Here is a 25,199-nt window from a genome sequence, read left to right on the forward strand (position 1 = left end):
TTTATCTGAATATTAACCTAAAGCCTCAGGCCCAAATATATGTGCACAAACTGCAGCCTCGGGCCCAAGTATACATAATTGTGGCCTCAGGCCCAAAGATGCATAAAGCATAAACTGTGGCCTCGGGCGCAAAGATGCATAAAGCATTAACTGTGGCCTCAGGCCAAAATACAAGTGTTCGACATTCAGGGATTGAAACTCAGGAACTGAGAATCATACTGCAATACATGATAGTGAAATACTGAATCACACTGAGTTACATGATACTGAAATACTAAATAGGACTAGACTGAGACATGTATTTTTGAACTGATTATGAACATTGAAACTTTAACTGTTTATGACATACTGGGTAAGCTATACTGAGACTCAGGGACATCAAGCTCAAGTCTATATTGAATACGAACTGAGCTCACAATGTTCAGAATGAAAGTCATCAACGAGTTATGAAGCTAGAGAATAGAAGTTCTACGACTATTAAAGGAATTAGGCTAAACAATATTTCTGAGGCAATTAGTAACGTAGGAAAAGAAACATAATGTAGAAAGAATTATTAACATTCCCAAACATAGAGAGTTAGCCTCACATACCTTAATTTCCTGCTTTTGAGCATAATACAATATTCGCCGACACTTTTAACTTTAATCTATATCAATACAAGTCAAAGGGATTCCATATTAGAAATAATACTCATGTTTTGGTTACTTAGGCATTTTCTCAAACACTTGGTGGCATAAAGCTTCATAGTCCTTATTAGTAGTGTCTCTACACCCAATAGTCCATTATGTTGCTCCTAGATAAATTGTAAAGTCTCAAATGGTTATAATCAACATCATTCTTTATCACCCATAAGGTAAGCAATACCCTTAACCAATAATAAACAATCAACAACCCAAAACCTATAATCCGTTCATGCTTTTCTATCAAACCCATTAACTCATATCTCATGAACTAGAGTCTATAATCATTAATCCAATGCTAGAATCAATTAGAGGGTGAAGATATTACCTTCTTGACGTTCAATCTTCTTGAATTCGAGTTCTAGGGTTTCTTCTCTCAACAATGATGTCCCAATCAAATATCTAATGATATGAAGGGTTTACCCTTGTTAATAAGATGTTGGGAAAATTGAAATTAACTAAGAATCACCATTAGAACTTACCTTGGGTGGTGGAGGGACCCTTATGGAGTTAGGTTTTTTAGAGTTCTCCTTTCTAGAGCAAGTTTGTGTGTTTTGGGAATGTGGGGGATGAAGTAGGGCTTTAAAATGACCCCTCCCCCCTCCCATGAATGCCCCCGCTCACCTGTAGGCCTGACCGTGCACTTGACCGCACAAAATGGCAGTAAAACTACCTCAGGAGCACGGCCGCGCTCGGGACGCGATTAGGGCGCGCATATCACACGCTATTCCGTAAAACGCGCATAATGTTTTGCACAAAGATCAGTTTGGGATCCATAATATATCGTTGGAAATATATTTCAAAGGCCTACAACTTTCATGCTTTGAGTTTTCCCAAATTCCTAACACATTTTCACTAGACTCTGCTGGAAGACAAACCTTCTGCAAACTTAGTCGATTTTGTCAAATCTTATGCACCTCACTTTCCATCTTGATTTTGAAACAACTATTTTACCTATAATCATCCCGATGGTACTTCACATGTCCAAAATATAACCTTACTACTCCTTTAACTCATTCATACCTAAGCTAAATTTACTGGGTGTTACATTATCTCCCCCTTGGGATCATTCGTCCTCGAATGATTGTCCTGACTGTAACTTCTGCTAACTCCGGACCTTAAATGAGTCTGATGGAAACATGAAATTTCATTAACACTTGTATACTAAAATGAATGAATACATGATTACTGAATTGTTACGATATTGAACTGAATGACTACTGCATTGACTGAATATTGGTTTGTCATGGATACGTGAATACTGAACTAACATGGATATATGAATATTGAACTGGCACGAATATTTGAGTAATCTGAGTACTAAGCTGGCATGAATGTCTAAGTATTGGACTAACATGTGTAGCTGAGTATTGAGCTGACATGAGTATCTGAGTACTGAACTGATATGAGTATTTGAGTACTGAACTGACATGAGTATCTAAGTACTGAACTAACATGAGTATCTGAGTACTGAACTGACATGAGTATCTGAGTACTGGAAACTTGAATGTTATAACATGACATGTGAAATACTGGATGTACCACTGTTAATTCTGGTGGCAACTACAACTCATAAGCTAATTGACTGATCCATCATATGATTCTATATGGCCTAATAAAGCAGGGATTATGCTTCCCCTTCTTCTCAAATCTCATAACGCCTTTCATAGGTGAAACTTTCAGAAACACCCAATCATCAACTTGAAACTCTAGGTCTCTATGCCACACATTTGGATAGGACTTTTGGCAGCTCTGAGCCGTCTTCAAATGCTCTTGAATCAACTTAACTTTCTCTATGGTCTGATAGACCAAATCGGGTCCTAACAACTCCACTTCTCCAACTTCGAACCACTCAATTGGTGATCTACACCTTCGCCCATACAGAGCTTCGTATGGTTCCATCTTGATGCTAGAATGGTAGGTTATTATTAGCAAGGTCAATAAGAGGTATGTGATCATCCCAATTACTTTTAACATCAAGGACATATCCTCAACTGTTTGAATAATGTGCTCTTCTTGGCCATCTTTCTGAGGATGAAAAACTTGTTCCTAATCCTTTCTGAAAGAACTTCTGAACGTTCATTTTTTTAAACTGAGCACCACAGTCTGAAATGACGGACAACAGAGTCCTATTCAATTAGACGATTACCTGAATGTACAACGTGGTATAATCTTCTACTGAATCTATAGTTTTTTTCCTTGGCAAGAAGTGTGCTGACTTGATAAGTCGATTTACAATCATCCGATCAAATCATTCTTTTAAAATGAGCAAGATAATATTGTTATAAATTCTATATTTACCATCTCCACTCAAAATATGTCTATTCTGTGGTAAAAAAACTGGGTTTTCTTTTACTCGACTTTCATTTACTGATAATTCGGACACTTGTCCATAAAGTCTGCAATGTTCTTTTTTTTCATGATGTTCCACCAATAAATCTCCTTAAGACCATGATACATCTTTGTGGTTCCAGAGTAAATAGAATACCTAAAATTTTAGGCTTCAGAAATAATCCTCTCTCTGAGCCCATCTATGTATGGAATACACAGTCCATCTTGGTACTACAAAGTACCATCATCTCCCCCTGTTCAAAAGCCATCATCTTATGCTTGTGAATCCCCTCTTTAAACTTTAACATGTAGGTATCATCAATCTATTTCTTTTTCACTTTGGCTACTAAGGAGGAACGAGTCATGTTCATGACAACAACTCCGTCATCTTTGGAGTCGGAAGTCGAACTCCGATCTTAGCTAGTGAACTTTTTTTATCGTAGTTCTCTTATCTACCTCAATCATGAGTTATACTTCCCACACTTTATCTTCTTAAGTACTTCCTGAAAACACTTATAGTATTATTGTGAACTAAGTCTGTGACACATACTCTAAAGTTTAGAGTCCTGTGTAATGGCACTACCCTCATAACACATAAATAGGCATGATTTTACAGCTTTTTTGTGATCACTTTATCATCAATAACTAAGTTCGGTGATCATTCTAATCACTTTGTGTTTCTTACACATGCTAGACATAATCCCTATGGTAATGATACAGTTTTCCCTCAATACCGAACTAATTTTCTTTTTCATATTCCATGCTAACTATTCAAGTTTCATGTCTCCATCTGGACTTACTGATGGTTTTCACATCACCCCTTAGACCAAAGGTCTTATACTTGGGGATTCTTCCCTTTTTTGGGGATCCAAATAACTTTCCTCATTTTCTGTAATTCTTTGCACTCTACGTCAATGACGACTAATCTTCCAACTTACTTCTGAGAAATCTTCCTTTTTTTCTAGGAAAAACTAAATTATTCATATAACGGAAAGCTAATATATTCACAACTATCATACACAATCTTAATAATTTAACTGTGCTCACACTGTCAATCTTGAGGAAACCCCTTTTCGATAACTCTTAAAGGCTATTCTTCTACAGTTTGCTCTCTCACTGCCTAGCTGATTTTCCCCCATTGTCATTGTACTTCAGGTTTAACTTAAACTCTTTGGGTTCTAACACACGTTCGGTATTTCAAATTTTCATCCACTCATTATAGTTAACCTGGATAAGTGCATCAAATTGTACCTCTACTAGCTCTGCTGAAATTGCTAATTCACTATATCAACTCAAAACTTACTTACTATCCTTTTTACTAACCACATGCTAGCATAATATTTTCTTCTCCTGCTTTGAATAACTAAAGTGAAGTATAAGGTTACTCCTAACTTCCCTTATCATCTGACCATATTCTTTTTTCGCACACTATCTTTTTCTTTCTTCTAAACTATGTGCATGGATCATACTTAGGGAATTCATCTGTCTTAAACAAAATTGGAATATCTAACCCCAAACTTTCTATACAATACAAAATCATATCATACTATAAACATTTGGGGTAATCATTTAGTCACATAACCTACGGGGGAACTGTCATATCTTTTATCTTACATCAATAGTTGCTTCTTATAGTAGCTTACTAACATGGTACTTCTAGTTCTGATTTGAATAAATATAAACAACTTAAAATCGTTCCCTGAAATTCACTATTGGATGCTCTTGGTTCTCATTGTATACATCATATCTTCTAGTCATTTGCATGAGTTGTATGAATCACATCTTTTGTAATAACAAACATTTCTGGCTCCTATGTATTCTACACTTAGGCTCTTTTTTGTCCAAAACTATAGTGACCAATGTTAGGATCTGACATATGAACTATCATCATCCAACTTGTGGATCCATTTCCAAGAATTAAACGAAGTTGTTCTAGCCTTCTAGGAGGTAAAACACAAATAAATACACTACCATGCACAAACTTATCCTTCAAAGTATACCATCATCTGATAGATCACTTTCTGCCCCATCCGGTGAGTCTTAGCATTAATCCGAACCTAAGATATGCGAAGGTTTCGCTATAATCACGATTACTTATATTTTCTTTGAGAACCATATGCATCGTTGTATACTCACAAGTCACCGGGAATTTTGATACACTAATAATGGATATTTCATAACCATATAACTGAATACTGGTGTACTGAATAACCATACTGTATAACTGGAAACTGAGGTAAACTGATAACCATAAGACATGATAACTGCTTTTGTACTTTCTGATAAGGTTATGCTCTAATCTGTACTACTATCCATTGCATCCCACTTTTAACATATTCTCAAGTCTCATATTTACCAACCTCTACTCAATAATTATACCCCATTGGGCAATTATCCTCTTTAGGACCTTAGGTTTCTCTTGTGCATCGCTTGGGTATCCAATACGTTTGGAATTCGATAGGAAGAGAACGTTACCTATTGCTCTAAGCTTCATGGCACGATCTAGAGCAAAAAGAGATGAGACAATCCTAGATGTCTTGGTAGTTAACCATTTATATGAGTGGTCGGCACACAAATATAAAGGAAACTCCACTAGACACGGCTTTATAGACTCCCTAGGACACTTGAACCTAGTGCTCTAATACCAAGCTTTGTCACACCCCGAACATGGGCTTGGACGTAACACGGCACTCGGTGCCTGACTACATGTGACCGAGCAAACCAACTGGCCGACTGAATCAACATGTGATATCATAACATACTAAATGTGGAAGATAAATTAACACATGCTGATATATTGAAAGCCTGAATGATAAAAATCAATGTGTAGAAACACTAATACAAGTCTGAAACATATCTATAGCTAACATTGCTTAACATGAAAATCTTGCGACTTTGTCTAACTGTTACTCTAGTCTATGAAGCCTCTAATGAAGTACTGAAAACATTGATTGTCTAAAAATACTGAAGACTATAAGATAATTATAATTCCCCGAAAGAACTGGGGATCATCAAATAGCTGATACAAGAGTCCTAGCGCTCTGAATCGTCAACTTGTAGATCATTACCTACATTGTGAGATGCAGGCCCTGAGCAGAAGGGACGTTAGTACATTTTAATTGTACTGGTATGTAAAGCAACTGAAAGAAAGAACTATAAATGTTGAAACTAATACTAAGTTGATAACTGAGAATTGATGATTGATAACTGAAATGATAACTGTTGAAACTGAAACTAAAATGATAACTGATAGCTAATAATTGATAGCTGATAACTGAAATGTTAACTGATAACTGAAATGATAACCGATAACTGATAACAAAAATGATAACTGATAACTGAACTGAACAAAGGAAGTAAGGTTATGAATACTCCTTCTTCTGAATGATGAACAACTTGTTTATCTGAATATTAAATTGCTCCCTCAGGCCTAATATATATGTGCACAAACTGCGACCTCGGGCCCAAGTATATGTATACATAATTGCGGCCTCAGGACCAAAGATGCATAAAGCATTAACTGCGGCCTCAGGCCCAAATACAGGTGTTCGACATTCAGGGATTGAAAATCAAGAACTGAGAATTATACTGCAATACATGATAGTGAAATACTGAATCACACTGAGTTACATGATACTGAAATACTGAATAGGACTAGACTGAAAAATGTATTCTTGAACTGATTATGAACACTGAAACTTTAACTGTTTATGACATGCTGTGTAAGCTATACTGAGACTCAGGGACATCAAACCCAAGTCTATATTGAATACGAACTGAGCTTACAACATTAAGAATGAAAGTCATGAATGAGTTATGAAGCTAGAAAATAGAAGTTCTACAACTATTCAATGAATTAGGCTAAACTATATTTCTGAGGCAATTAGTAACGTGGGAAAAGAAACATAATGTAGGGAGAATTATTAACATTCCCAAACATAGAGAGTTAGCCTCACATACCTTAACTTCCTGTTATTGAGCGTAATACAACATTCGCCAACCCTTTCAACTTTAATCTATATCAATACAAGTCAAAGGGATTCCATATTAGCAATAATACTCATGTTTTGGTTACTTAGGCATTTTCTCAAACACATGGTGGCATAAAGCTTCATAGTCCTTATTAGTGGTGTCTCTACACCCAATAGTCCATTATCTTGCTCCTAGATAAATTGTAAAGTCTCAAATGGTTACAATCAACATCATTCTTTATCACCCATAAGGTAAGCAATACCCTTAACCAATAATAAACAATCAACAACCCAAACCTATAATTCGTTCATGTTTTTCTATCAAACCCATTAACTCATATCTCATGAACTAGAGTCCATAATCATTAATCCAATGCTAGAATCAATTAGAAGGTGAAGATATTACCTTCTTGATGTTTAATCTTCTTGAATTCGAGTTCTGGGGTTTCTTCTCTCAACAATGATGTCCCAATCGAATATCTAATGATATGGAGGGTTTACCCATGTTAATAAAATGTTGGGAAATTAAAAATAACTAAGAATCACCATTAGAACTTACCTTGGGTGGTGGAGGGACCCTTTATGGAGTTAGGTTTTTTAGAGTTCCCCTTTCTAAAGCAAGTTTGTGTGTTTTGGGAATGCGGGGGATGAAGTATGGCTTTAAAATGACCCCCCCCCCCCCACATGAATGCCCCCGCTCACCTATAGGCCTGATCGTGCACTTGACCATGCAAAATGGCAGTAACACTACCTTAGGAGCGCGGCCGCGGTCAGGGCGCGCATATCATATACTATTCTGTAAAATGCACATAACATTTTGCACAAAGATCTGTTTAGGCTCTATAATATATCGTTGGAAATATATTTCAAAGGCCTACAACTTTCATGCTTTGAGTTTTCCCAAATTCCTTACACCTTTTCATTAAACCCTACTGGAAGATAGACCTTCTGCAAACATAGTCGATTTTGCCAAATCTTATGCACCTCACTTTCCATCTTGATTTTGAAACAACTATTTTACCCATAATCATCCCGATGGGATTCCACATGTCCAAAATATAACCTTACTACTCCTTTAACCCATTACCTAAGCCGAATTATGGGGTGTTATAGTTGGCTGGTTGTGAACTTATGTTTAAGTTGAATTCATGGCTGTTTTATTGGATAAGAGGCTTAATTATGTACTTTTGGTTGTGTTTCTCAATTTGAAAGAAAAGACAAGTCAAAATGTGTTTAACTAAACTAAAAAACTAATTTTGAGTTGTTGAACTTGTGGGACTGTTTTGTGGGCTATTTCGTATTGCTATTGGGTTGTCTCTTTTGCTATTATTTTGATGCAGTTGAGAGGAGAAAGGGTGTGGAGAAGCACCACATAATGGCCGGGTTGCTTGCTGGTTGTTTGTCGTAACAATTTCGAATTGTTTGATACCATTATGGTATTCATTTTGTGTATGAAGTGATTGGGGTATGTTGGGCTGCTTGGTGATTCTTTTTACTTGTGTGAAGTCATATATATAGGGGAGGTGTTGTCCGTTTCATCGTAAAATAGGTTGTGGTAGATACATAATAGTTGCGACGCTTAAACAATAACGATAGTGTCATTTCTCTTATTGTAGACTAAGAAGTCATGACATTTGCATAGCTTGACATTGGGCAATGTACGTACAAGGTATGTGAGGCTATCCCTTTCCTTCTTTTGCATGACTTCAATTGTACATAATGTAATGAACGAGCTTCGAAAAGTACTCTACTCTTAGAAGCTAGTAGTACTTACATTGTTTCCCTTCTTATGGAACAATTGATGTTGAGGTTTCTTCTCTTATTCTTATGTTATCAATGTTGTTGATACTTCCTGATTCTTATAAGTTTCTTGATGAAGAGTTATTCTTAATAACGTGTACGGAGAATATCGACCTTACGTCACTCCGAAAGGTTCAGAATATGATTCCAATTAGTCTTGCATGAATTTTATATATATATATATATATATATATATATGTATCTATTTTACTCTACCGAGTCGCGCTATAGTTGACTAGGTACGACACCTATTGTGCATCCACTGATTAGTTGGGTTTTACCGAGCTCCATGTGGCCGGGTACGTTTTACCGAGCCTATTACGGTCGAGTACGATATGATGATGATGATGATGATGTGCCCACATAGGCCTATGTTTTAAAAGTTTATGTGTATATATATATGTATTACGCATTTCATGTCAGTAGCCCTCAGAGGTACCCAGGTGTTACAGGTTGTATATTCTCTATCACTATTTACATTACTGCTCGTACTTATGATTTCCTGCCTTCCATACTCAGTACTTTATTCGTACTGACGTCCTTTTTATTTGTGGATGTTGTGTGTCGTGCTGCATGTCCTGATAGACAGGTAGACGTAGCTCCCCCACCACGGTAGGCTTTCCAGTTCAGCGGTTATTGGCGAGATCCCTTCTCCGGACTTGCCGTGGTCTTGGTATGCATTTTTGTTATAGATATTATGGGTATGTAGGGGCCCTATTCTGGCAATATTGCAACACTTATGCTCCTTTAGAGGCTCATAGACAGGTGTTGACTCATGTATAGTTTGGTATGCCTTGTCGGCTGATTTTTGTTGTATAGTTTTTCATGGGACCGTGGTAGCTCGTACCTTATAAGTAGTTTCTTGGTAGTCTTGCCATCCCATGTTATATATGTTCATTCTACTATCTTTCATTGTTTGTTGTTCATGATCCGTTTCTACCATTTATAATGATCTTGTCGGGCCTTAAAGATAATAATGAAGGTTAGATAAAATGTACGTTGGTGCCTGGCAATTATGGGTCGAGTGCTAGTCATGATCCTCCAGTTGGGTCATGACAAACACTCGAGACCGAAGAGAGGGAAAGCTCGATTCAAATTGGGAGGGACCGTATCGGGTCCTCAACATCGTCAGAAAATAATCTTACAAACTTGGCACGTTGAACAGCGAATAATTACCAAAGAATTGTAACACATCACTCCTTAAACGATATTATTGCTAAGGTATGACCTTCTCCTTTTTCATTTGTATTTTACACTAACTTGTTGCATGTGTTCGATTGAAGTAATTGAAGCTCTCTCCAAAAATGAAGCCCTTAGGTCTAAAAGCACGCGTTGTACTCTTTTTCCCTTCGACCGGCTTTTATCCCAAATGGGTTTTTCAAGTAAGGTTTTTAACGAGGCAACCATTGTTCGTGCTAACTTAGAGCAATTCAACAGTATTCGAGGCTTCTTTAACATCAACCTCGAATACTAGGTGGGCATCACCCTCGGATGTTACATTTTTAAGGAAAATACTTCGTGCCAACAGGGTCTCGATAGGTAAATTTTGTAAAAGCCAAACGGTCAAATAAACCATGTCCATATAGATTACTCGAGACCTAATGAACATGTACGCATGAATGATTTATTAAAGAAGTATTTTTTCCTTACCTGATGTTCCATGCCTTAGTGAAATTTCTACTTTACAATTTCATCCTTATGATCTATTGCGGAAACTGACTCAAGCGTTGATCGCAACTAAAGCTCGAACAATCAACCCCGTACTGGGGGTATGCTATCCAAAAATCGACATGCTCGAATTATTAAATTTCAAGACTATAAGAACTTAAAAAGGCAACCCTCATCTTTACGGGCCACGACCATCCCACTCGGGGATTGACGCTTCGAACAAGTTCGACGTGAAATTGAGAAACAAGCCCAAAGGGCAAATCTCAAGTTAAAGACTATGGCCAAACTAACACGGTTAGGAGACATCCGAATTCCGTAATAAAACAGGCCTTCCAATATTTTCATAAAACCGATTTAAAAAGGCTGCCCTCGGTAAAATTACAAAGGGTTCGATAACACCAACCCTCAAAAACCTTAAGGGGTACCAAATTGTTCGAACTCTTGAACAAGCTTATGCTAAGGCATAACAAAGTAAAGGGTTTCGATAATACTAACTCTCAAAAATCCTAATGAGTACGGATTTACCTCGTACTAAGGCATAGCAAATTTTTATATGATTAAACTTTTAAGTCGAAAAGGGAAAAAGCCATTCTTTTGAGGCCGTATCGGCCCAATTCAAGAGCCTAAGGGGCATTATATTTTTTAAGTTCGAGAATACACACTCACTCAACTAAAACCTAAGGGTTTTTATACTTCGAGTTTGAGAAAATACTCACTCAGTTATAAAGACTATATTAGTCTGACTTCGATCAAGTTGCCTAAGTTTGGGACTCACAAACAAAATTTTCACAAGACACGAAGTGAGTCTAAATTCTCACAAGGTACAAAGTGTATCAAAATTGTCATAAGGCAAAAAGAAAATCGGGATTTTTGCAAGACAAAAGTCGGTATAAGAAATGAAATACTATATATATATATATATATATATATATATATATATATATATATATATATATATATATATGGAAAATTTTACATGGATCAGTCAAGATCCTACACAAAAAATCCAAAAAAAAGGAAAAATCCAAAGTGCTTAATTTTCTTCGGGAGCTGCATCTTCGTCACCAGAATCCCCTCCACTCTTGGATCCACTCGCGCTCCCAAAGTTGTCATCATTAGAAGAAAGCATCGCTTTAGCTTCGGCCTTGAGTACTTTTGCGTTCTCGATATCGATAGAAATGTCAAAGCCACGAGCATGGATCTCTTCGAGACTGGTAATTGGATGCTTGACGGCCCAGTATGATCGAGTCTGAGCGGTGCCAACCACTTCCCTCGCTCGAGCTTGAGCAGCTTCAGCATCAGCTGGGTAGATGGCCACAATCGCCTCCGCTTCAGCCTTTACTCTTTCTGCCTCAGATGTAGCATTTGCTAGATCGACAGCCAACCGAGCCTCGAGCTCCTCAATTTTCTTGGCTCGAGCCAAGCTTTCCTCCTTCATGCTTTGGAGTTGGCGTTCAGCCGACGAAAGTTAGGCTCGATCAGTATCCTTCTCCGAGGCAAGGCGGTCCATGTTTTTCTTTCACCCCAAAGTCTCCGCCTTCATCATGTTGGACTCTTTATAGAGTTGCTCGATCTTTTCAGCCTTCTGTTAAACCTGCAGGATCAAAGTATTAACCATCGTTCCCGAATTGATACATCGAACTTCTAAGAAAATTCTTCATTACCTGCCTCCATATTCGTGGCTTCTCTGGTGTGATTTTGGGAAAAATCACACTATATGTGTTACGATTTGTGAAATTTACAACAGGTTCTCTCGATTTCTATTTGGGTTTCCTTTGAAACCCTAACACTCGTCTGAATCTCTTAAGATCTATGTTATTTTTAATGCTTTAAGCTTGTTCCTTCTATGATTTGCTTATTCTCGAGCTTCTTCTGAAAGATCATCAATTTTTAACATTTTTACTTCCTTTAAAAAATTAGGGTTTTCTCGGAGTTCTTTTTACACTTGCTTTAACCGATTTTCTTTATGATTAAACCTTTTTTCTTGCTTATTTTGAACGATCTTATGTTCTTACTGCCTTTTAATTTGCCTATGTCAAAAGCCCTAATTTCTAAGATTTTCTTCGCCTTGATTCTGTGTGTTGGCCTGTTTACTTGACTCTTGTTAATCTCCGTGGTTACCATGTTTCGAATGTGTTTTACTGAATCCTAGCCTACTTATGTAACTTCTATATGACTATGCTCATTTTGTTTGTTCATCTCTTGCTTCTGTCTGTCACTGTGGCTAACCTTGCCTGTTAGCTACGTCTGTGTGATCTCTCTATTTATACGTTGAAATACAGAATCGTGACTCCCTCTTGATTGATTCTAATTTCCTTAATTGATGGTGATTGAAATATTTTCTTTTAAAGCTCTAAAAGCTTTACACCGTCTGTTTAAGCTGACTAATTTCCTTACCATATTTGCTACGATACTTATTTCTACTGAGTTGTGTCCTTAATTAAGGCTTTATAAATTTAGTCCTAATCAACTACTCTATGCTTACTGAACCTTGACTCCTTCCTTATTTAGTCATGCACTGATTTTTCTTCTTGCCTTATATGATATTGAATCTTCCCGTTTGATTTGATTCCATTAACTTAAGGGAGTACTTCCTTGATTCTCTAATTGATTAATTCTGAGTTCTTAAATTATTACACTACTATGATTTTTACCTTATTTCACTACCTACTTTCAACTATAAATACTCTAAGTTTTTCACAAACAAGACAGGAACACTTGGTTTTCAAAACTACTTCTCTTACTAAAAAATCTTTGTTCTCCCTCTCTCTTGTGTTATTTTCTACTATTAGCCGGCTGCAAGCCAAGGCTAGTCATTTGTTCTCTTTGATTCTTTCATTCTGCCTACTTCTATCTTCACTGGCATGTCCTAGTTTTGATTTAAAGCTCTAACAACAATATGCTTTTCTTATTGTTTCAGTTTCTTTTATTTCTAGATTGTTTCTACTTGTGGTTCTGTTGTGAAATTTGTAGTTAAATTACATTATCAGCATGCTAGTATGACTCCCCTCCCTTTAGATCAATGTATTCCCTTATGTAGATTTCAAAGCATGCCGTGTCAGTTGTCTTTTACTTCTTGTGTGCTTACCACCCTATGAATCCCGAAATCCTTATCACCCCTTCTATGTGTTTGTATTCTTCTTGACTGGCTTGTGATTATGGAAGTGTCAACAATCTCTGAGCATGTCCAAACCAGTCTTAAGACCCTTGCTGGGTTATGCAGCCAAATGTTTATGTATCCCCAAACCCCTTGACCCTTGTGTGACTGTTGTAAACTAGTTGTGTGTGAACTTTTCCTAAGGTGTTTAAGCTTGTTTACTACTCCAACCCCTTTCCAAGAAATCTCTGTTGCTTTACTAAGTGATTTCAAAATAGACTTTTAAATCCAGTCTTTAATAAACCTCTTTCAAACTTGTGTCATGCACTTTCACTTCACTCTTAGTTAATAAGCCATGCCCCCTCTAGTATGTGTACTGCCTTGGGATCCTCTTGAGAGCCCTCTGAACTCTGGCATACTGAGGCTGGCCTTTCCACACTGCACTGGTTCAATGCTTGGTTGCTAAGTCTAGGTGTAAGCATTTCCCAGGTTTCTTGAGACCTTTAGGGAGCTTTGATTCACCTAGACTCTGATTTGTCTCTGGAATTGTGGCTTATGAGACCATTGGAGGATTTGGGAAACTTGCGCCTAATTGTAGGCTCCCTATAGAATAGCTTCTTGATTTTCTATTTCATTTATGTAATTATTCATTGGCCTGTAATAATTTGTAAACAAATATTTAGGGTATTTAGTAAAAAGGGTGGGTAGATGTATACTTTATGGGGTAATATGGGTAGAGATCCTGCTCTTAGGACCTTGTTATCGAAATCTGACTGCTTCTGTAAGTAGAAGACATGCTCATAAGTTTGCTCTTTTGAATCTGATTGCTTTTGAATAATAGAAATCATGCCTATAGGATTTCACTTCTAATTTCGTTTGCATCAAGTAGAAATCATGTCTATGGGATTTCACTTCTAATTTTGTTTGCATCAAGTAGAAATCATGCCTATAAGGTTTCACTTCCAATGTTGTTTGCATCAAGTAGAAATCATGTTCTTAAGGTTCTGCACTTTTTGTCATGTTAGAAACCATGTTTACGGACAATCATGTCTTAAATCAATTCAAGTATAGATGTCAGCTTATAAGATTCGACTCTAATTCTTTTTTAATCAGCCATCCGTACATTGCTAAAAACAGTAATACACCTAGATATCATGTCTATAGGGATCTATACTCGCAATTCTGTCTGGTAATTCTAATTAGCCCAATAGATCAATTTCATTACGCCTAGTTTATTTTTAAAACTGGTCAGAGTAAGTGTTAAACATTTCCTGAATCAAGTCCTTTAAAAATTGCATTAATCCCATTAGATACCATGCTTATAGGTATTAAAGGAGTTTATCTCAAAAATTTGTTTGTTTCTGCATTAGTATAGACACAGTATACTGCATATAGGCAAGCCTTAGGGCATTTTCAAAACCTGCATTTCCCTAAAGCTATTTCCGTCATTTAATGTTTCTGATTCTGATAAGCTTTTAAACAAGGGAATCCCTAGGCAGCTACTAGGTTATAACTTCTGGGTATAAAAGTTTGGACTGTTTCTGCATATTTACTTAGAGATCCTGCTTTAGGACTTTAATTAATAAAGATCTTAATTGTGTTTGAGTTGTGCTGCTTGTATGTTTGTTTGAGGAGGAAATTGTGAGCCTCTTAATTGCTCCCATTATGTGAAAGTCCTAAATATTTTGACTTTCGCCTTAGAATTTTCTCCTTTTAATACCTTAGGGGTACGTCTAGAACCAACTACAGGTAGAGGTCCTAACAGCCTCCGGGACAATTAAGAAGGGACGGGTAGCAGCACGCAATAGGAATTAGTGACCAAACACTCGTTTTGCATGGCCAATAAGGGGATGGGAAAGGTAGACATGGGATATGATGACTACGCGTTAATGTCACGTGTAGCCCCTCATTGAGGAGTGTTTACCGGACATTGCGTAGGGTGATCCTATAGGATAAACAACCTAGGACCCCTCTTTACCAAATCCTCTCTCTTTATTTCAACTTGTTCAAACCTTTATCTTACCTTTCAACTATCCAGCATGCTTTACTTGCAACTAATTTGATTCAGCTGTTTATATGGACTAATTTGTAAATATAAGTTCGGTCGGGACCCACAGTTGTGGACCGCGAGGGGTTCCTAACACCTTCCCCTCAAGGTTATGTCGAGCCCTTACCCTAATCTCTGGTAATGCAAACTAGTTACATGGGTTAATTACTCCAGGTGCCCTAACGTACCTTAATTCGTTAGGTCGCAAATCTTCAAATACCCAATTCCCAAAAGGAAGTGAGTTATTACCCCTGTGAATGTCGAAACCCGGACTTCTCCCCGCGAAGGAAAAAGGGGGCGCGACACAAGTGATGGGTAAATTCGTGAAGGTGAGAGGGGAAGCATGTCAAAGAAAATGCATTTTCATCGAAGTTTGACATTTTGAGATAAAATGCGGCCCAAGCTAAAATACCTGGTATTTATGGACTAGTGTCATACAAGGTACCACATGACCATGATAGTAAGGTGTATAAGGTGTGCTAAAAGTGAGTAGTATTTTAAGTAATTTGAGATAATTCTTAATTATGTGGATAATTGGTTAATTATTGGTTAGTGGGCAATTAACAAGTTAATTAAGGAATTAAGTGGATAATTTTTGGATAAGGATTAAACCTTAACGTGGCAGCCCAAGGTTGTCTTGATCAAGACAAGAAATGACTCTTAAGTCATGTAAAAAGGTGGCACATTTTATGAAGAAATTTGTGACTAAGTCATCCAAGTGGGGCCCACTCTATTTGATAAAGACTCCAATATAATCATTAAAATGCATATCTTACATTTGCAATTCTATACGGATTGAAGGCAACAATACGGATTTGAAATTCTAAGAGGTTTGCAACGAAGTTATACTGTGTAATCAGAACGGAATTTTGCGATTCTAAGAGAGCACGATACAATCTTTCTCAAGAATATCACACGGATTTTCCCCTACTTCAATTCGTCGTTACATGTTTCGTCGAGATTGGCGTGTGTTAGAAGGATTATCAAGAGAATCGGCTCAGGTATGTTAAGGCTAAGCTCTTCCTTCATTTTGAATGATCTCGTTATAACACAAGTTTGATAACGAGGCATAAAAAAAAATTCATATCTCGGAATTTACGTATATTTTGCTAGTCCCGCAAGTTACGTATATTTTCCAAGTTTTATAAGTAACAATATTCTCTTTATCGAGACTTTGTATTCAATTGAGTATTCTCTTCTTCCATTCAAGAGAGCATAGAGTTTATATATACAATATTACAGTATTTTCACTACCATCGAGTTATAATCAATGGGTAAGCCCCTATTGGGCAACCTCTGATCAGATGGTAAGTTATATACCGAGCGTACTGTGGCCGAGCACCTATGAGCGAGCCTACTTGGCCAAGATACAGAGCCTAGTATTGCCGAGCGCCTATGAGCGAGCCTACTATGGAAGAGTCGGACAATTATTTTACTTACTATATTGAGAGAGTTGAGTCAGTATCAGTAGGTAAACATATCTTCAGATTATCTTTGACTTTCAACTACTTGCAGTTATTATATTATCAGTTCAGTTTTAGCTTTCAGTATATTGCCTTACATACTTAGTGCATTATTTCGTACTGATGTCCCTTTTCTGTCATAATGGGAACGGACAGGCCAAATCGACAAACAAGACCATCATTCAAAATCTAAAGAAAAGGTTGAACAACGTAAGGGAAAATGGAGAGAAATTTTGCCCGAAGTCTTTTGGGCATATCGAACAATGACAAAATCCAATACGGGGGCAACACCGTTCTCCTTAGTATATGGCGCCGAAGCACTGATCCCGGTTGAAGTTAGGGAACCTAGCGTTAGGTGTCGGTACACAATGGAGGAGTCAAATCATGAGGCTATGAATACAAGCCTCGAATTGCTAGATGAAAAATGGGAAGCCGCCCTTGTTCGAATGGCTGCCTAGAAATAGCAAATCGAGAGATATTACAATCGAAGAGCCAATCTTCGACACTTCAAAATTGGGGACTTAGTCCTGATAAAAATCACCATCAACACTGTTACAACCCATATTCAAGTACGTTAAGTTAGTCGACATAAATATGAGAAGATCTTATCTTTGAGATGATAAGAAGTTAATCATATTGGTCTTAAATGACACAAGGGTGTATAAGGGTAGTTAACAAGTAATAGAAGTTAAACGAATCAAGGATGTTATAACCCGTATTTTTGGGTAAATCTAGGGGTGCTAATATTCTCAAGAGGTCGTGTTTTAAGGTATTTGAATCATATAATATCCGTATCATAAGTCTTGAAGTCAAATGAGTTATGAAACAAAAGTTGTCGCAACTTATGTTCATAATTTTACTTAAACTTTAGGTCAAATGTTACTACACTTTTCTCCCAATTTACTTGGAATTACGGGGTGATCTACCCAACAAATTGAATATATATGATTCTAATTTCCAATGCATTAAACCGTTCATCAATACAATCTCGGAGTATAGAGATATTCGCATTTTTGCTAGACTGCGCAGATTGGTAGGTGACAAGTACGTGCATCACCTAATTGCCAAAATGAGAGGACTCAATTAAAAGCCCCAAAGTCGGCCAAGAGGGGACTTTTAAGGGCTTATCAAATCATTTATTTCATACCTTGAAAACCAAATTGAACCCCTACAACTCCTCCCCAAAAATTTCACATAAACCCTAGGATGTTACGATGTGATTCTAGTGCCGAAAAGCCCAGACAACTTGCTAGTTTCTCTTTCTCCTTTTTCTAGCTACATTGAGGAGCGGATTTTTTGATGAAGAAGGACCAGGTTTCATGTTTTATACTCAGTACAAGGTAAGGTTATGCTTCTCCTTCCATTACCTATGCTTTTGCGAGTTGTAACTCGATCGTAAAGAATAGACCTAGCGAGTGTCGAAAGAGTGGTATGTTGTTTGTTCTTGCATCATGGTTGGCTGGTTGTGAACTTATTTTTAAGTTGAAATCATGGCTGGTTTATTGGATAAGAGGCTTAATTATGTACTTTTGGTTGTGTTTCTCAATTTGAAAGAAAACACAAGTCGAAACGTGTTTAAGTAAACTGAAAAATTAATTTTGAGTTGCTGAACTTGTGGGACTGTTTTGTGGGTTGTTTCGTGTTGCTATTGGGTTGTCTCTTTTGATACTATTTTGATGTAGTTTAGGGGAGAAAGGGTACAGAGAAACATTACCTAATGGCAGAGTTGCTTGTTGGTCATTCGTCGTAGCATTTTCGGATTGTTTGACACTATTATGGTTGTTGTTTTGTGTATGAAGTGATAGAGGTATGTTGGGCTGAATGGTAATTGTTTTTACTTGTGTTAAGTCATATATATAGGGGAGGTGATGTCCGTTTCATCGTAAAATAGGTTGTGATCGATACATAATAGTTGTGACGCTTAAACGATAATGATAGTGTCATTTCTCTTATTGTAGACTAAGGAGTCATGACATTTGCATAGCTTGAGGTTGGGCAGTGTATGTACAAGGTATGTGAGGCTATCCCTTTCCTTCTTTTGCACGACTTCGATTGTACATAATGCAATGAACTAGCTTCCAAAGGTACTCTACTCTTAGAAGCTAGCAGTAGTTACATTGTTTCCCTTCTTATGGAACAATTGATGTTGAGGTTGCTTCTCTTATTCTTATGTTATCAATGTTGTTGGTACTTCCTGATTCTTATAAGATTCTTGATGAAGAGTTATTCTTAATAATGTGTACGGAGAATATCGACCTTACATCACTCCGAAAGGTTCAGAATATGATTCCAATTAGTCCTATATATGTGTGTGTGTGTGTGTGTATATATATATATATATATATATATATATATATATATCTATTTTACTCTACCGAGTCGCGCTATAGTTAGCCGGGTACGAAGCTTATTGTGCAACTACTAATCAGTTGGGTTTTACCCTGCATGTATCTATTTTACTCTACCAAACCATGCTATAGTCGGCCGGGTACGGAACCTATTGTGCAACCACTGATCAGTTGGGTTTTACCGAGCTCCACGTGATCGGGTACATTTTACCGAGCCAATTACGATAGGGTACTATATGATGATAATGATTCCTACAGAGGCGTATGTTTTAAAAGTTTATGTGTATATATGTATGTCTCATGCATTTCATGTCAGTAGCCCTCAGAGGTACCCAGGTGTTACAAGTTGTATATTCTCTATCCCTGTTTACATTACTACTCGTACTTATGCTTTCCTGCCTTACATACTCAGTATTTTATTTGTACTGACGTTCTTTTTATTTGTGGAAGCTGCAGGTCTTGATAGACAGGTAGACACAACTCTCCCACCATAGTAGGCTTTCCAGTTCAGCGGTTATTGGCGAGATCCTTTCTCCGGACTTGCCGTGGTCTTGATATGCATTTTTGTTATAGATATTATAGGTATGTCGGGGCCCTATTCCGGCAATGTTGCAGCACTTATGCTCCTTTAGAGGCTCAAAGACAAGTGTTGACTCATGTATAGTTTGGTATGCCTTGTCGGCTGATTTTTGTTGTATAGTCTTTCATTGGAGCGTGGTAGCTATTACCTTTTAGGTAGTTTCTTGGTAGTCTTGTCATCCCATATTATGTATGCTCATTCCACTATCTTTCATTGTTTGTTGTTCATGATCCATTTCTACCTTTTATTATGATCTCGTTAGACCTTAAAGATAATAAGGAAGGTTAGATAAAATGTACGTTGGTGCCCGGCAATTATGGCCCAGGTGCTAATCATGATCTTTCAGTTGGGTCGTGACAAACTAGGTATCAGAGCAAGTCTATCCTAGTGGTTGTCGATGAGCCGTGTCTAGTAGAGTCTTGATTATGGATGTGTAGCGTGCCACATTTATAATCAGGAGGCTACATGACATCCAGGGTTGTTACCTTCTTCCTGAATCTAGATCGTGCGTAGAGTAGAGTCGTAAGTGTTCGTCTCTAATATTCACCTTGTTTTATTTTAGTGATGCCTTCGACTAGGAAGCAAGCGATAGTAGACGGCTTGATGCAGCTATGGGAGAGGGTACCAGTTAGGTGCCCCAAACCAAAGCAGGCCAAAGTGAGGCTCAGAGTGAGATATCGTCTCATACCTCATCCACTCCATCTCTTCCAGAGGATATTAGGAGGCACCCAGCACTACCAGTTCCTTTGTCTGGCACTACACACTAGGATATGCGGAATGCGATGCAGTTGTTGACTAGCTTGGTAGCTGCTCAGGCTCAGAGGCAAAATATCAGTGATGTTGATAAACTGGTTAGAACGAGAGTTCGTGATTTTATTAATCTAGGCCCTCCAGTGTTTATCGAATCAGACCCCGAGGACTCGCAGACTTTTATTGAATCGGGTTCATCGTACACTACGGGGTATGCATGCTAGTGATATAGAGGCAGTAGAGTTGGCTTCTTATCGGCTACGGGATTTAGCGGTTTTCTAGTATGATAGTTGGGAGAGATCCAGGGATCTCGACGCTCATCCAACTGTGTGGAAGGAATTTTCTGAGGCCTTTCTTTGTCGCTACTTGCCAGTTGAGATACGATGAGCTAGAGCTGATAAGTTCTTGAACCTTCAACAAGGTAATATGAGTGTGCAAGAGTATAGTATGCAGTTTGATTCTTTAGCAAGGTTTCCATATGGTGGCCGAGATGAGCGATAGGGTGCATCTCTTCGTGAATGGGTTGGGACCACATCTGATAAATGAGTGCACGACAGCCTCCTTAGTGGAGGGCATGGATATTTCTTGTATTCAGACTTATGCCCAAACCTTAGAGGATCGTAAGTGCCAACAAAGGGAAGATAGGGAGCAGGATAGGGGCCAACATAAGAGGGCAAGATTTGCAGGGTATTTTGATGACTTCATAGGCAGTGTCAGGCCCCAGTCTTCGAGGAGTTCGGCGCCACCTGTAGCTAGTGATCCTCCATGGTTTCAGAGGCCTCAAGATGATCGATTTACCTATTTTGGTCCAGGTCAGAATTCGCGAGCATCAGGCTCGCAATATCACATGGAAACTAGTCAGACGAGACCCCCAACACCACGTTGTGATCAGTGCGGCAAGGCCCAATTTGGAATGTGCTGTCGAGGTTCTGATGCATGCTATTCTTGCAGACAGCCTGGACATATGATGCAGGATTGTCCTAACAGAGGAGGTCGTGGTATGGCTTAGCCAGCTGGATCTATTTCTAGTTCTTTTTCATTAGTTCGACCTCCAGCACGAGGTTTTCAATAGTCGACAGGTCATGGTAGAGGTAGAGGTACAGTGCCAAGTTTGAGTGGTGCTCAAAATCGAACCTATACGCTAGTAGGTCGATAGGATCTCGAGTCGTCTCCGGATGTTGTTACAGGTATATTTTCTGTGTTTTCTTATGATGTATATGCACTGATTGATCCGAGCTCTAAGTTATCGTATGTTTCACCCTTTGTGGCTAATAAGTTTTGCATTGAACCTGAATTGATAAGTAAACCACTTGCAGTATCTACTCCGATAAGGGATTCTGTGATTGCTAGGAGGGTATAAAGATGTTTCACATTGATGATTTGTAGTCGTCAAACCTCGGTGAATTTATTTGAGTTAGAAATGGTTGATTTATTTGAGTTAGATGGTCAATGAATTTCCAGATGTTTTCCCAAATGAACTCCTAGGCCTTCCTCCTGAGAGGGAGATTGAGTTTAGCATTGATGTGTTGCCTCACTCAACCCATATTTATTCCTCCATACAGGATGGCCCCATTAGAGTTGTGAGAGTTAAAGGCGTAGTTGAAGGACTTGATAGATAAGGGCTTCATTAGGCCTAGCACTTCACCTTGGGGTGCACCAGTTCTGTTCGTGCGGAATAAAGACGGGTCATTAAGGATGTGTATCGATTATCGATAGTTGAATAAGTTTACTATAAAGAACAAGTATCCGCTTCCAAGGATTGATGACCTATTTTACCAACTCCAGGGTGCCAAGTATTTCTCCAAGATTGACTTACGTATCATCAAGTAAGGGTTAAGGAGAAGGATATTCCAAAGACGGCCTTACGAAGAAGATATGGGCACTTTGAGTTCTTGGTGATGTCGTTCGGGCTAAAATATGCCTGAGCAGCTTTTATGGATCTCATAAATATTGTATTCAGGCCAAATCTTGATGTGTTCATGATCGTATTCATTGATGACATTTTGGTGTATTCTCGTTCGAAGGCGGAACATGCGGGCCACTTATGGATAGTATTACAGATGCTACAGGATCATAAGTTATATGCTAAGCTCTCCAAATGTGAATTCTGTCTGAACTCAGTAGCATTCCTTGGCCATGTGATATCTGACGAGGTTATTAGTGTCGACACTCAGAAGATTCATGCAGTAAAGAATTGGCCAAGACCTACAACACCATTAGAAGTCCGCAGCTTCTTGGGGCTAGCAGGATATTATAGGCGATTTGTAGAAGGGTTTTCCTCTATATTAACACCATTGACTAAGTTAACACAAAAAGCTACTAAGTTCCAGTGGTCTGAAGCTTGTGAACAAAGTTTTCAGGAGCTAAAGAATCGATTGACATCCGCGCAAATGCTCACTCTCCCAAAAGGAACAGAAGGTTATGTGGTATATTGTGATGCCTTAGGTATAGGTTTGGGGTGTGTATTGATGCAACGTGGGAAGGTGAATGCTTATGCATTAAGATAATTGAAGAAGCATGAAAAGAATTACCCACCCATGATTTGGAATTGGCTGCAGTAATATATGCTTTGAAGATATGGTGGCACTACTTATACGGCTTCCATGTTGACATCTACACAAATCACAAGAGTTTACAATACATCTTCAAGTAGAAGGAGTTGAATTTGAGGCAGCGTAGATGGCTTGAATTACTGAAAGATTACAATGACTAGATATTGTACCATCCCGATAAAGCCAATGTTGTGGCAGACACTCTCAGTCGTAAGTCAATGGGAAGATTAGTACACATTGAGGCGGGAAGACAAAGGTTGACTAAAGAGCTTCATCAGTTAGCCAATACAAGAATTAGTTTGTTAGACTCTGATGATGGAGGTGTTACTGTACAGAATATAGCAGAATCATCAATGTAAAAGCACGGCAATACGAAGGTCCTACCTTAGTAAGATTGAGAGAGAGCATTCAGTAATGTAAAATTACGAATTTCGAGATTGGAGGAGATGGGGAACTGAGATACTAGGGTCGATTATGTGTGCCTAATATGGCAGGGTTGCGAGAGAAGATTATGATTCAGATTCATCAATCCCGATATTCCATTCATCCCGGCTCCACAAAGATGTATCATGATGTTAAGGAGCAGTATTGGTGGGATAACATGAATAAGTCTATTGCAGAATTTGTAGCCCAGTGTCCTAATTGTCAACAAGTAAAGATCGAGCATCAGAAACCTAGTGGATTGCTTCAGAATAATAGAGATTCCGGCCTGAAAATAGGAGGTGATTAATATGGACTTCATTATTTGATTACCTTGCTCTTATCATAAGTTGGACTCCATCTGAGTGATAGTTGATTGACTTACAAAATGTGCCCACTTTCTGCCAGTTAAGACAACTTACACGGCTGAAGATTATGCGAAGTTGTATATCAAGGAGATTATTAGGCTTCATGGTGTGCCGGTATCTATTATATCAGACCGAGGAGCTCAATTTAAGGCTAACTTTTGGAGGTCTTTTCAGAAGGGTTTAGGCACACAAGTGAATCTCAATACTATATTCCATCCGCAAGCTGACGGACAGGCTGAACATACCATTCAGATACTTGAAGATATGCTACGAGCATGTGTTCTGGATTTCAAGGGGAATTGGAATGATCATCTACCACTCATAGAATTTGCCTACAATAATAGCTACCATTGTAGTATTAAAATGGCTCTATACGAGGCACTGTATGGGAGAAGATATAGATCACTAGTTAGATGGTTTGAAGTCGGTGAAACAGAATTATATGGCCCAGATTTGATTCACCAAGCCATTGAGAAGCTGAAAGTGATACAAGAACGACTGAGGACGGCACAAAGTAGGCAAAAGTCTTATTCCAATGTCCGACGTAATGATCTAGAGTTTGAGGTTGGTGATTGAATTTTCCTGAGGATCTCGCTTATGAAGGGTGTTATGCGTTTTGGGAAGAAGGGTAAGTAGAGTCCGCGGTATATCAGTCCGTACAAAATTCTTTGACGAATTGGATAGGTTTCTTATGAGTTAGAATTGCCATCCAAATTGGAATTTGTCCACCCGATATTCCGTGTATCCATGTTGAGGAAATGTATTGGAGACCCTTCTCGGGTCGTCCTTATCAAAGATGTACAAGTTATAGAGGATCTATCATATGAAGAAGTGCCAGTGGCTATATTAGATTGACAAGTCTGCAAGCTGAGAACAAAGGATGTAGCTTCCGTCAAAGTATTGTGGAGGAACAAGAACATGGAAGAAATGACATGGGAAGCACAAGAGGAGATGGAGTCTAAATACCCTTACTTGTTCCAGATTCAAGATAACGAGGATACTGGGGGAACAAAGGATGGATTAGAAGGTGAAATGGCTCTATGAGGTAAGTAGTAGCTTCGGAATACTCTTAATACAAAATGGTGATACACAGATAATGTACATATCCATAATGTTTGGTATAT

At 38.2% G+C, this 25,199-nt stretch overlaps 2 protein-coding genes across 2 annotated transcripts; both read left to right on the top strand.

Moving 5' to 3' along the window:
- Positions 1-21,213: 21,213 nt before the first annotated feature.
- On the top strand, positions 21,214-21,744 carry LOC138883624 (uncharacterized). Its single transcript, XM_070164319.1, has one exon. It carries the CDS (start codon positions 21,214-21,216, stop codon positions 21,742-21,744), a length of 531 nt encoding a protein of 176 aa, XP_070020420.1.
- Positions 21,745-24,438: 2,694 nt separating this feature from the next.
- Positions 24,439-24,930, top strand: LOC138883625 (uncharacterized). The gene is made up of 2 exons (XM_070164320.1): positions 24,439-24,639; positions 24,760-24,930. The coding sequence occupies exons 1-2, from the start codon at positions 24,439-24,441 to the stop codon at positions 24,928-24,930; spliced, it is 372 nt and encodes a 123-aa protein (XP_070020421.1).
- Positions 24,931-25,199: the final 269 nt, after the last annotated feature.

Source organism: Nicotiana sylvestris, chromosome 12 (genome assembly GCF_000393655.2).
Source record: "Nicotiana sylvestris chromosome 12, ASM39365v2, whole genome shotgun sequence".
Lineage (NCBI taxonomy): Eukaryota > Viridiplantae > Streptophyta > Magnoliopsida > Solanales > Solanaceae > Nicotiana > Nicotiana sylvestris.

What these genes read in the sequence shown, in the direction of transcription:
- LOC138883624 (XM_070164319.1), top strand. Translation starts at nt 21,214, where the DNA reads ATGGTGGCCGAGATGAGCGATAGGGTGCATCTCTTCGTGAATGGGTTG.
- LOC138883625 (XM_070164320.1), top strand. Translation starts at nt 24,439, where the DNA reads ATGGCTCTATACGAGGCACTGTATGGGAGAAGATATAGATCACTAGTT. An exon ending in GTAATGATCTAGAGTTTGAG is followed by an intron (nt 24,640 to 24,759) that starts GTTGGTGATTGA and finishes CGAATTGGATAG; the next exon opens with GTTTCTTATGAGTTAGAATT.